The 12,091-nt window shown below is 36.6% G+C and overlaps 1 protein-coding gene across 1 annotated transcript in view; it reads right to left on the bottom strand.

Annotated features, from left to right (window-relative positions):
• Positions 1-12,091, bottom strand: part of LRP1B (LDL receptor related protein 1B) — a 1,972,098-nt gene that overhangs the window by 166,919 nt on the left and 1,793,088 nt on the right. The window contains exons 72-74 of the mRNA XM_068968462.1: positions 9,471-9,593; positions 1,783-1,908; positions 921-1,058 (exon numbers count right to left, since the gene is read on the bottom strand). Coding sequence (XP_068824563.1) covers positions 921-1,058; positions 1,783-1,908; positions 9,471-9,593 — 387 coding nt within the window. The remainder of the gene's footprint in view (positions 1-920; positions 1,059-1,782; positions 1,909-9,470; positions 9,594-12,091) is intronic.

Here is a 12,091-nt window from a genome sequence, read left to right as displayed (position 1 = left end):
TCTGACTCTTTGCAACCCCATGAACTGTAGCCCACCAGGCCCCTCTGTCCCTGGGATCATCCAGGCAAGAATACTGGAGTGGGTCACCATTTCCTTCTTCTGGGGATTTTCCTGACCCAAGGATTGAATCTGCAAGTCTTGCATCTCCTGTTTTGGCAGGCTTTACCAGCTGAGGGTTCTTTACCAGTTGAGACACCAGTGAAGACCCATTAATGAAGATACACCAGTGTAATTATACCATGATTGAGATATACATGGTCATACCCTGGATACTGCTTCATCAACCAGTGGAGAACAACTTACATACAAATGAGAAAAAATAAAAGACTCAAGAGCTGGAACTCTTTTGTAACTTCTATAAGCAATCAGAATTTAGGGTCACAAGCTTAATTATTTTTCTCAATATGAAAAATCAGATATCAAACATGAAACACAAAATTATTAATAATCAAGATCTCATGACTCAAGTATCATAACACTCTAATAATAAAATAATAAGATCTTCTTTGAGAATGACTCAGCATTGGAGTGAGTTTTTAAAGCATTGAATATATTATTAAGACATTTATCATCATTCAACCTAATATAATCATAAAATTCAAAAACTACTATATTTATATTTTGTAAAATAATAAGGAATATAGATTTCTTTGCTGATATCAGAGTCTGTATTTGGATACTGAGTTTCCAGCTTCAGCTTTAACAGCTGAAGGCAAAATCAGCCTTGCCTACCTCATACTTTCTACTATTAATTTAAGTAATATTCTAAGGTGACTTTGGCAAAGGCATTTTAAAAAATAGTATTACTTAAGCATGTTTTGAAGAGCAATCTTTTCTCACAGCAATAAAGAAAATTTTAGGCATGTTGAAGCAGAAATTAAACTCGCTTGTCGCTGCATTTTAACAGGAAACAAACTCACTTATTCTGCAGCCTTGTTCATCTGAACCATCTCCACAGTCATCAAGCTGATCACACTGGAGATCCATGGGGATACATTTTTTATTACTGCAAGCAAACTCATCTTTTTTACAAGGTCTTGCTTTATATGTAAGCTTACCTATAGAGTTATTAAAAAAAAAGATCAGTGTTTCACAGAATCAAAACAAATTTACTGAGTCTATAACAGTTTTAAGATTTTTACTAAACACTATGAAAAACATGGATCCATAATCCTTTATTTGAAGCTCTTGGGGCTAAATGAAGAAAATTTCTGAAACTTTTCAACCTTAGAAAAATAGCACTATATTTGCCCTATAGTAAATAACTATATTTCCATGTGAAAATGTTTGAATATTTACCAAAAATGAGATCTTTTTTTAAAGTAATATAAACTACCTCAAGTCAGGTCAAGTCAGGTTCTGTCACCAAATGATTTTGCTGAATATTTTAGTAAGGCATTTTGGTTTTTGAATTTTAATTTCTGAATTGTGTAAAGGGGACTGTGTACACACATACACAATCTATATAAACACCCCCACCCCAAGAAGTTGTTTTAACAGAATATTTTAAACCACTATGTTGTTTCTCTCTTGCAGTACTCTGGAATAAGATACCTATAACCAGTGGAGATTTACAGACTTGGAGATATTCAGTTGCACAGCTCTATTGTGCATATGAAAAGTTAGTGGGTTATCTTCACATGCTGTCAGAAAATCACGTGCCTGATAATCTACCCTCAGACATGCCACATGCATTTTTTTTTTTTTTAATTTCTTGAGCCCTAATCATTGTATCATCTGTAGCTCGCATGGAATCACTCATTCTGCACTAAATGGACTTACCACCACAGGGGTCTTCGTCTGAGTCGTCCCCGCAGTCATCGATCCCATCGCACATTCGCTCAGGCTGCAGGCATACTCTGTTATTTCTGCACCTGTGAGGCCTTGTGGGTGGGCAAAGGAATTTGTCTGAAAAGAAGAAAAAAAGCAGCTCCTTTGGGTACACTAACTTATGAAGAACAATCTCTCTTTTGTCATCTTTTTTATTTTCTTCCTTTTCAAATCCATGATCTAGCTTTTCAGAATATCTCTTATTGTGGAAATTGCTTACGTGCAGCTATTAGAAAATATGTGTGGTAATAGAAGTTAGGATCTGAGTTATTTATATTAATTACAGAAGAGTGTGCACCGCTGAAATGCTGAATGAAGTAAGAAAAAGAGTCAAACTTCACAGTCTTATTTACAAATGCCTTAGCTGAGTTTCTCTAGTGTCCCAAATTAATTTATGCCCACGTTTTATACAACATGGCAGGAACAGTTTTCTGAAAGAGCAATTTCACACAGAATAGAGATTGAGCAAGCATATGTTACAGATCCAAAACTGAAAATAGGTCATTCAGAAAAAAAAAAAAAAAAATCCCAATAACACTAGAGCTGTGTTTCTCAGTCTCTGCCTCCTTGAACAAACAGGTAGCTATGTACTTAAGGCACCTAAGGTGATCTTATTTATTCATGTGTGTGTGTGTGTGTGTGTGTATGTGTGATCTAAAGAAGCAATGAAATCCAGGGACGTTTACACTTGTCCTTTCCATCAACACAGAATCTGAAGACTTCTCTGCTACAGTATGAAGCATCTTTAATGTCTTCTCTTCCTCACATGTAGGATAATCCAGGGCCCTCTTGCTGGGTGGTCTCCTCATATTCTCACTCTGGAATTCTCTGCTTAAATGGTCTCATTCATTCTCATAGATTTACTTGACACTATCCTCTGGAGACTTTCAATTTGCTATTTAATTCTAGCATCTCATAATTAATTATAGTATGTTCCCTAGGGAATTTAAAGTTCAACAAGTTCAAAACTCAATTCTTCATTATCTTCCCTTGACCTCTGTCTCCTCGGACAAATTGTCTTATTTCCAGAGTTCAGTTAGTGGCACATCATAGGCACAAGTTTGGGATTATCCTAAATGCATGCTCCCATTATGCTTCATCTCTTATAAGTCAGCAAGTGCAGTTGAAATTGTACCCAAATTTGCCCACTCATCTTGAAGAAGGAATTCATAGGGCCTGGACTCCATCTTAGACCTGTTCATGCTGATCATGCTCGGCCACCTTTCCAATGGACTCTGAACTCTGTGTTTAGTGCCTATGAAAACAACAACAGAAGGATAAGACCCCCTCCAGACAGGGGAACCTTGAAGATTGTATCTAGGGTACTCATCACCTAAGAGAAAACATTCACCCCTTCCTCCAGACAGGCCATAAACTTTTCTGTATCAATTGGAGTGTAACCTTGGGTTTATTGATTATTGGCTAATTGTTTGACTGTTTGAGCACATGAGCACATAGCACATGAATGATGGGGTTATTGGGATTGTATTTTCCTTGGTTTGTGTAAGTCTCAAGGAATTTGGGGAGAAGGCAGTGGCACCCCACTCCAGTACTTTTGCCTGGAAAATCACATGGGTGGAGGAGCCTGGTGGTCTGCAGTCCATGGGATTGCAAAGAGTCGGACACGACTGAGCGATTTCACTTTGACTTTTCACTTTCATGAATTGGAGAAGGAAATGGCAACCCACTCCAGTGTTTTTGCCTGGAGAATCCCAGGGACGGGGGAGCCTGGTGGGCTGCTGTCTATGGGGTCGCACAGAGTCGGACACGACTGAAGCGACTTAGCAGCAGCAGCAGCAGCAGCAAGGAATTTGGAGTGGTGAATTCAGACTCGTACACACGGGGTATACAAGATTTTCACAAATGCTGGTCAGGGTCCTTGGCTAAGAGGAGACTCTGCCTTGGGTCCACCGGTGTAATACACTGCACTCCACTATCTGCATTGTCCTTCTGAGTGAGTTTGTTTCCCGCAACGTGTGGCTGCAACAGTCTCCATGCACACCAGTTACAACTCCAGTAGCTCAGCTCGACAGTCTTTCTTACAGAGATGACTGCAGTAGAGTCCTTAACGTCTGTTTCACTGTTCAATGTAAAATCCTCCCAAAGCTACCAGAACAGTAATCTGATCATTTCTTTCATAGTTATTTGTTACTTCCAGAATAAAATGTATGGTATTTTATGTGGCATAATAGACTAATTATCTTGTCCATGCCACTCCTACAGACTCATCCCTTGTCACTCTTAGGATTCTAGCAATACCACTTTATTAGCTCCTTAAATATGCCACATTCCTTTTTTGCCTGACCTTCTTGCTTTAATTAAAATTTGGTTCATATTCTAAGCAGAGTTCCTCCCCTTCAGGGTTTTAGGATCGTCTCTGGTGCTCACTCACTGTTCTCAGTCGCATTCAACTCTGCGACCTATGGACTGTTCCAGGCTCCTCTGTCCATGGGATTCTCCAGGCAAGCATACTGGAGTGGGTAGCCATGTATTCCTCCAGGGGACCTTCCCAACTCAGGAATCCAACCCATATCTCTGGTGTCTCCTGCACTGTAGGCAGTTGGGAATTGCATTAGCCCACTAAGACTCCCTTAACCTTGTTCCCTTTAGCTCATGGTATCAGAATGTGGAGAAGCAAACCTCCAGATCTGTCTCCTGACTACCTTCATAAGGGATGCAACTGGTCTGTTATCAACTGTACACAGGCCTCTGAACACACGGTTTCTCCAGCCCTGCAGAGCCCCTTAAACTGCTGCTGTAAAATTGCTCAAATCTCACATTATCTCAGTTTTCTACTATAGCTTCCAGAACTCTGCTACTATATATTCACATTCCTTTTTAAAAAATAAACTAAAACCTGTTATTTTGAGGTCCATGAATTTGGTTATGTTTTTTTTTCTTGCATTATTTTCTCATCAGTCTTATAAACATCACCCCCTCCCAATTCACTGAAGTTTGTAGCACCTTTCCTCACAGTTCTTTACCTCTATCCAAAGTATTCCAGTTTCCTAGGTGACATCAAAATCCATATGAGAAAACCAGCCAATAAATGCACCTTTTAGCTTCCTGAATTTTTCATACCACATGTTCTTTTACTATAATCCAGCTAGGCCATCCATTCTTCTAGAATGTTGTGCACACGGGTGGACTTTGACAAATTTATCTTAATTCAGCCAATGACAGTTCCTGTTGCTTGCAGATAAGAAACACTTACTGATACAGCTCAAGGTGTTATTTCCAATTGCTTCATTTACAAAGCCACTGATTTTAATGATCCAAATTCAGACCACAATCTTCAATTATTCAACTTCTTAATTCAACCAGTCTCATTAAGGACACTTTTTCAGTCTTACCTGAAACATTAGTCCCTTGATATGTCTAACTCTTCCCTATTCACCAATGCCTTTTTTCTTTTTATTTCCCTTTCTGCTGATATTAGATTCTAAATTCTATTTGTTTTTATGATTTTAATAGCTTTACTGAGGGGTAATTTACATTCTATAACATGTAGTAGTCATTTAAAGGTACCATATTCTATTTCTTAATTTACTTATTTGATATTGATAACCTATTATATTTTGGACATTTTTCTAAGTACTAATACTTAGTCTAAATAATCTGCATTCTCTGACACTTTTGTTTTTATCCTTCTTAATTATCTAGCAGAATCCCCCAATAGGTAAATGAAGCCATCTGCTATCCCAATGTGTACATTTGGGAAGCCTAGGAATGTTGCAGATAATCATACTGCAATGCTGACTGCTATCACAAATATGAATATTTATCAATGCCAGATACGCCCTGAACACTACTTGGAAATCACTCATTTATATCTATATTTATATTTTTTATACATAATGTCATTCTTGCCCTTTGAATCAATAATGATTCAATCTATGTTCCTTTCAAGTCTCCCTACTTCCTTACTATATACAAATAAGTGGAAATAAAAAGATAAAAATTATTATATCATTAAGTATCTGTCCATCACCTGCATATACATATAATCTATCAACTTATTTCAAGGGGTCACTTTTGTTGTTGTTGTTCAATTGTTAAGTCGTGTCCAATTTTTTGCTACCCCATGGACTGAAGTGCCCCAGGCTTCCCTGTCCTTCACTATGTCCTGAAGTTTGCTCAGATTAGTATTCACTGGGTGAGTGATGCTTCTAACCATCAATAGGTTCCCTTCTCCCTTTCACGTTCAATCTTTCCCAGCATCAGGGTCTTTTCCAATGATTCAGCTCTTCAAGGGGTCACTACCCTTATATAAAACTGATTGTTTTAACCTGCTCTGAAACTCAATTTTCCCTACCTCTTCAGGAACCATTTCATCTTTTTTGCAACATTTTATTACCTTGGTATTTTTCTTATCGTTCTTCATTTGTTTTTTTTTCTAATCATCTTGATATTACTCACCTGAGTCTCTTCTTGCTACTCATATTTATTTAGATGTTTGGTGGCCCTTGATATTCTATCTTAATTCCTTTCTTTTATGTTTTACTCCCTCTCTGCCTGAATCTTACAAATGCCATAGAATTTACTACTACATTTTCTGCTGACCCTCACATTTATATTTCTAGACCAGCTCTTTAAGCTCTAGAACCAAACATCTAGCATCTCCTTGTGATCTGTACTTAACGTCTCCTCAAATACATCCAAGCCAGACTTCTAATCTTTACTTGTAAAACTTTCTTTTCCTGTGTTCCCCAGGTATTCAAATGTACAAGCAAAAGCAGCCTAAAAATTACACTTGCCAACTTCCTCTCTCTTTCTCTTCCTATGTCCAATCCATTATTTAATCCAATTCATTTAGCTTTTTAAATCACAATCAAATTGTGAATACTTGGCCATCATGTGCTGTCATTATCTTAATCCAAGCTACCAGCATAGCTTGCCTTGAGTTCTGCAATTGTCTTAACTATTCTTGCCTCTTTCTATCCAATACCTGTGAAATAGAAATATGACCCTGTGCCTCCTCTACTTAAAGCTCTATGATATTTTCAGTTAGTTCCAAGCTAAATCTAAAAATCCCTCCCCAGACTCACAAGGTTTCACAGATCTCTCCTGTTAGTTCCGTTGTGTCCATTATCTACCATGCTCTGTATTCTCCAAGCACACATATCTTTCAACTCCTGCAGTAAACTGTGGTTTGCTTTATCTCAGGGCCTTTCTATATCTTGTTTCCTTTGCCTAAAATATTGTGTCATTCATTTCCACTCCATCCCTTTCACCTACTTGGCAGCTATAAATCTCTCAGACTCAAACTCAAATGTTACTTCTCATAAAGTGAGACTGAATAAAACCCTATATAGACTAAAACTCCAAAATTCTATATTTGTATAATTTATTATACTACTTTCAGCACAGATATTGTAGTTTATTACTATGTGTTTTGTGATCATTAATATTCCTCTTCCACTAGATTCTCAGCTCTGTGAAGTAGGGTCCATATCTGTTTCTCTTATCATTATATCACCAAAAACAATCATTATCTCTAGTTTAACAACTGTTAAATGAATGAATGATACTTTCCCCCACACTGTTCTCTATATCTATGGTGTATTTTAGTCTACTTCTTTTAATTCTCTTTTAGGCAGAGTTCATTTTATCCCTCTATGCCTTGTCTTTATTCTACTATTGCTTGAAATATAATACCTGGAAATTATTATTTTCCAACCAGAAATTGATCTCCTTGTCAAAGAAATCATATTCTGTTTTTATTCCAATTACTTAGTACAGTCTCCATCACATAAAAACTTGACTCAGTGTTGATACTTATGATTGAGGGGAATGCAAAAACATTCACAGAATTAAGCTGAATGTATACAAGTTTTCCAACAGCTGTGCAGCATGTCCTTTAGAATCACTTCCTGTTCCTGGAAACGGATCTGGGGGCTGTGATCTGGAGCCCCACATGGTTAATTAGTTTTCAAACAAATTCTATTCCACTCACTAGTTTTTGTGCTGAAATGGAATACAGAATAGAGGGGAAAAGCATATTTTATTAAAAATAATAGTTTCTGGCTTGTATTGGTAAACTCTGAAATATTTTTAAATTTGAAAAAATTTCAAGTAAAACAGTTGAAATATTTTTTTCAAGTATTATGATTCAGAAATAATACTATCTCTGGTGATTCTCTAGAATTCACTTCTTATGTAGAAGAACTGAAATTGATATTTAGTTACATTACTTATCAGGGGTACCTGTAGATAACAATTCTCCAAACACTATCTTTTTCAAGTTTTAAAACATGTTTAAAATAAAACCGCCTCCTTGTTTTAGAGCTTTTTATTCAACCGAGTCAATATCAACATCTATAAAAAATTAGTTTAGCTTGATTTACCAAATAGAACATGGAATATAAATGCATATAAGTGCATGTATTTATGCTATGTTTTCTTTAAATCACCTTATGTAAATATTTATATTTATATCCAAAGCAGTAGCATTTTTCTTTAAACTAAGTTAAATTTCTTTTCTATGTTAATTAGAAACAAAGAATGACATTAAGAATGACAATATTTACCAAATATAGGAAATTGCTTAATTTGGTGATCTAAAGCTGTGCACTTAGAGTTGTTGGTTGCATAATCATGCTTGTGACAATTGTCAGTCAGAAATAACTTGAATTTGACTTCAAAATAAATTTTAAGATTTTTCAGATTTAAATGTTAAATAACTCCTAAATGCAGTTATCTGCCTAACTCTTGTAACAAGACAGATAGATGATAGATAGGTAAATAGATAGATGTGAAAGTGTTAGTTGCTCAGTCACGTCTGACTCTTTGTGATTCTAAGAACTGTAGCTTGCCAGGCTCCTGCATCCATGGAATTCTCCAGAGAAGAATATTGGAATGGGTAGCCATTTGCTTCTTCAAGGGATCTTCCTGACCCAGGGATTGAACCCCGGTCTCCCATACTGCAGGCAGATTTTTTACCATCTAAGCCACCTGGGAAGCCCCCAGATAGATAGATAGATAGACATAGATAGATAGAAAGATAGATGTGTGTGTGTGTGTGTGTGTGTGTGTGTGCACGTGCTGTCTCTTCAGTCTTGTCTGACTCTTTGTAACCCTATGGACTGTAGTCTGCCAGGCTCCTCTGTCCATGGGGTTCTCCAGGCTAGAATACTGGATTAGGTTGCCATAGATAGATGCAGATAAATAGATAGATAATGTCTGTATATCTCTATGCACATTTATCTCCCTTCTTTGAATAACCAGTCTCAGTAGTGGGTGATTTGTGAAAGAATGTGATTATGCACATTTTTTTTTCCATATTTATTTGTCAAAAAATTTGTTTTAAGCTAAAACATCAATTGGGTATAAAGCTTAAGTCTTTATATGAACCTTACTCAATTCAAAAGGTGAACTACTCTAAATCCTCCTAGACAGTCCATAATCTGTCTTTTGAGTAGTGTTGACATGTGCAAGTTGAGATTTAAGAAGGCTCTCAAAGTCATAAAATCTGAGGAGGGTTATTATTATTTGAGCAAAAGCTGTATCTGTGGTTACACATTATCTACCTAACCCCAGGATGCCAGAATTTGTGGTTCACTTCACCATATCATTGAATCATGCTGGCGCACTATGTCAGGGGAGGAGAGTACAATCTAGAGCCGTGGGAAATGCCATACCACACATGTCAGGGGCTTCATCAGAGTTGTCTCCACAGTCGTCTTCTCCGTCACACACCCAGAAATGCAGTTTGCAAAGTGAATTGTTGCAAAGGAACTCATCTGCTCTACATATATTTCCTCCTTCATTTTAAAACAAAAGACAGATACACAGCGTAATTAATTCCAGTCAGCAAAACACATATTCCTCTAATTCTTAGCACAGTAAAAGTGTCTCACTTCCTGATTTTTTTTTCCTGTAAAATATTATACGTCCAAACTTTTTAAAAACAGTATTCACTGTCAATTTTTCAAAGCAATCTGATATTACCCTCACATATATCATATTGTCTTTACAGAATATTGAGAATAAGATGATAGAATAAAGTTTCCTTTTTCAAAAAAAATTACTTGTTTTTTATTTGGCTGTCCTGTGTCATGGTCGCAGCATGTAGAATCTAGTTCCTTGACCAGGGATCAAACCTGGGCCCCCTGTAATGGGAGCACTGAGTCTTAGTCACTGGACCACCAGAGAAGCTGCTAGAATAAAGTTTCCTTAAATATAAATTTCCTTCCATTTCACATCATTTTTACATTATTGAGTGTAAAGAAACTTATGTTTTAAATAGTACTAATTTTCATTACCAAAACTTATGCTCTTCTGAGAAGAAAAGTTATTTTCAAAGCTATTTTAATAATTCATGTGTATTTGAAAACTGACAAACTGAATCATTTAAGCCAGAAAAAACAGTAAAATGTTTTTATAGTCATAGAGAAACTACTAATTTCATAACAATTAGAAGTTGGTGGGTTTGATCCCTGGGCCAGGAAGCTCTTCTGGAGGAGGGCAGGGGGACCCACTTCAATATTCTTGCCTGAGAATCCCAGAGACAGAGGAGCCTGGCGGACTACAGTCCATAGTGTCACAAAGAGTCAGGCATGACCGAAGCAACTTATAATGCATGAATGCATGCTGAAGTTGGTGATGTGATGGAATACTGTGCTATGTGCTTAGTCACTGAATTGTGTCTGACTCTTTGCGACCCAGGAACTGTAGCCCACCATGCTCCTCTGTTAATGGCGATTCTCCAAGCAAGAATACTGGAGTGGGTTGCCATGACCTCCTCTTAGGGCATCTTCCCAACCCAAGGACTGAACCCAGGTCTCCTGCATTGCAGATGGGTTATTTAACATCTGAGACACCAGGGAACTAGTTATTCTTATAAACACTGTACTATAGAATACTCTTACAAGCATTTTTAATTTATTTTTAAAGAATATATCTTTACCCTCAATTTAATTTTTTGGCTGTACCACATGACCTGTGGGATCTTAGTTCCTTGACCAGACCAGAGACTGAACCCATACCCCCTACATTGGAAGCTCAGAGTCTTAATTACTGGGCCTTCAGGGAACTCCTTTGTGAACATTTTTAAAATATTTGCATTCTTGCTCTTTTTAAAATTAAATAGAAAGCAGCAAGAAAGGACATTCAAACTTTAAACTGAATACACCTACCACAAGTAAAGGACACAGAGTACAAATAAACTTTAGTTATATATGTCTAGATACATAGCAATATATAGCAGAAACAGCAATGGTTAGGGACTTAATAACTTGCTTTGTTTTGCTTTGGAAAAGTGTATTAATTTCTATGGAGCTTAACATCTTCATATGTTATAAAAGAGGTATGATTAAGATTTATAAGATCATATTTTCAAAGAGTACCTGGGGAAACAACACAAAGAAATTTGATGGGAATGTAAAATGAAGATAAATGATTGCCTTCAGAGACTTATACTACCAACTTAAATTTCATATATAACATAAAAAATACTGTTTCCATATTGGCAAGATTTGATGGTTTAAGATGTTGACATGTTAAAAATGGATATTTTTATTAAAACATAGAGCTGCAGAGTGATACTGCTCATCCTTGCAAGCCTAGAAAATTCCAAGAAAGAAGTATTGTTCATCTTGTGGATGTACTTTAGAGAGAATAATAACCCTAAGCTTGTTAGGGTCAATAAGCTCTTATTCTTTTGAGCTTTGACTTGCACACAAATCTCTAGTAATTCGCTTTCAGTAGCAAAGATTTACTTTAGGAAATGAGGACAAAATCAGATTTGGGTTTTAGAATGACAACTTTAGCTACAATGTGGAAAGTTTAAACATGAAAACAGGGAGAGTAAGGCTAAGACAAGAAAAAAGACCAGTTTGAAGAAGGCTTGCAGTCAATCAGAAAAGAACTGATGGTAACTTGATTTAGAGTAGCTGTTGATATATTTGAGAACTCTTCAGGAGGCAGAATCCTCAGGATCTGATGATAAACTTGATGAGGGGTAAAAGGAGATGAGCAGTCAAACACAGGACTCAATTTTTGGTTTATTCGGACCATTTGGTGAGTGCTGGCATTGTTCAATAAATAAAAGAGCATAGCATTTGGATCAGTATTAGTGGAAACTAGTGACATAATCCATTTAAGTTACTGGTAAGACAACCATTTGGTGATATTTAACAGGCTAGTGGATAAATGTGTCTAAAATACAGGAAAGTTTTCTGACCTGTAAATGCATAGTTGAGAATGATCAGAATATAGATGTTACTTGAAATTTAAAGATAACACAGAGGAAATTAGCATT

The sequence above is a fragment of the Capricornis sumatraensis genome, chromosome 3 (assembly GCF_032405125.1).
Source record: "Capricornis sumatraensis isolate serow.1 chromosome 3, serow.2, whole genome shotgun sequence".
NCBI classification, from domain to species: domain Eukaryota; kingdom Metazoa; phylum Chordata; class Mammalia; order Artiodactyla; family Bovidae; genus Capricornis; species Capricornis sumatraensis.
The sequence above is the reverse complement of the archived record's forward strand: the minus strand, read 5'-3'. Positions and strand labels throughout refer to the sequence as shown.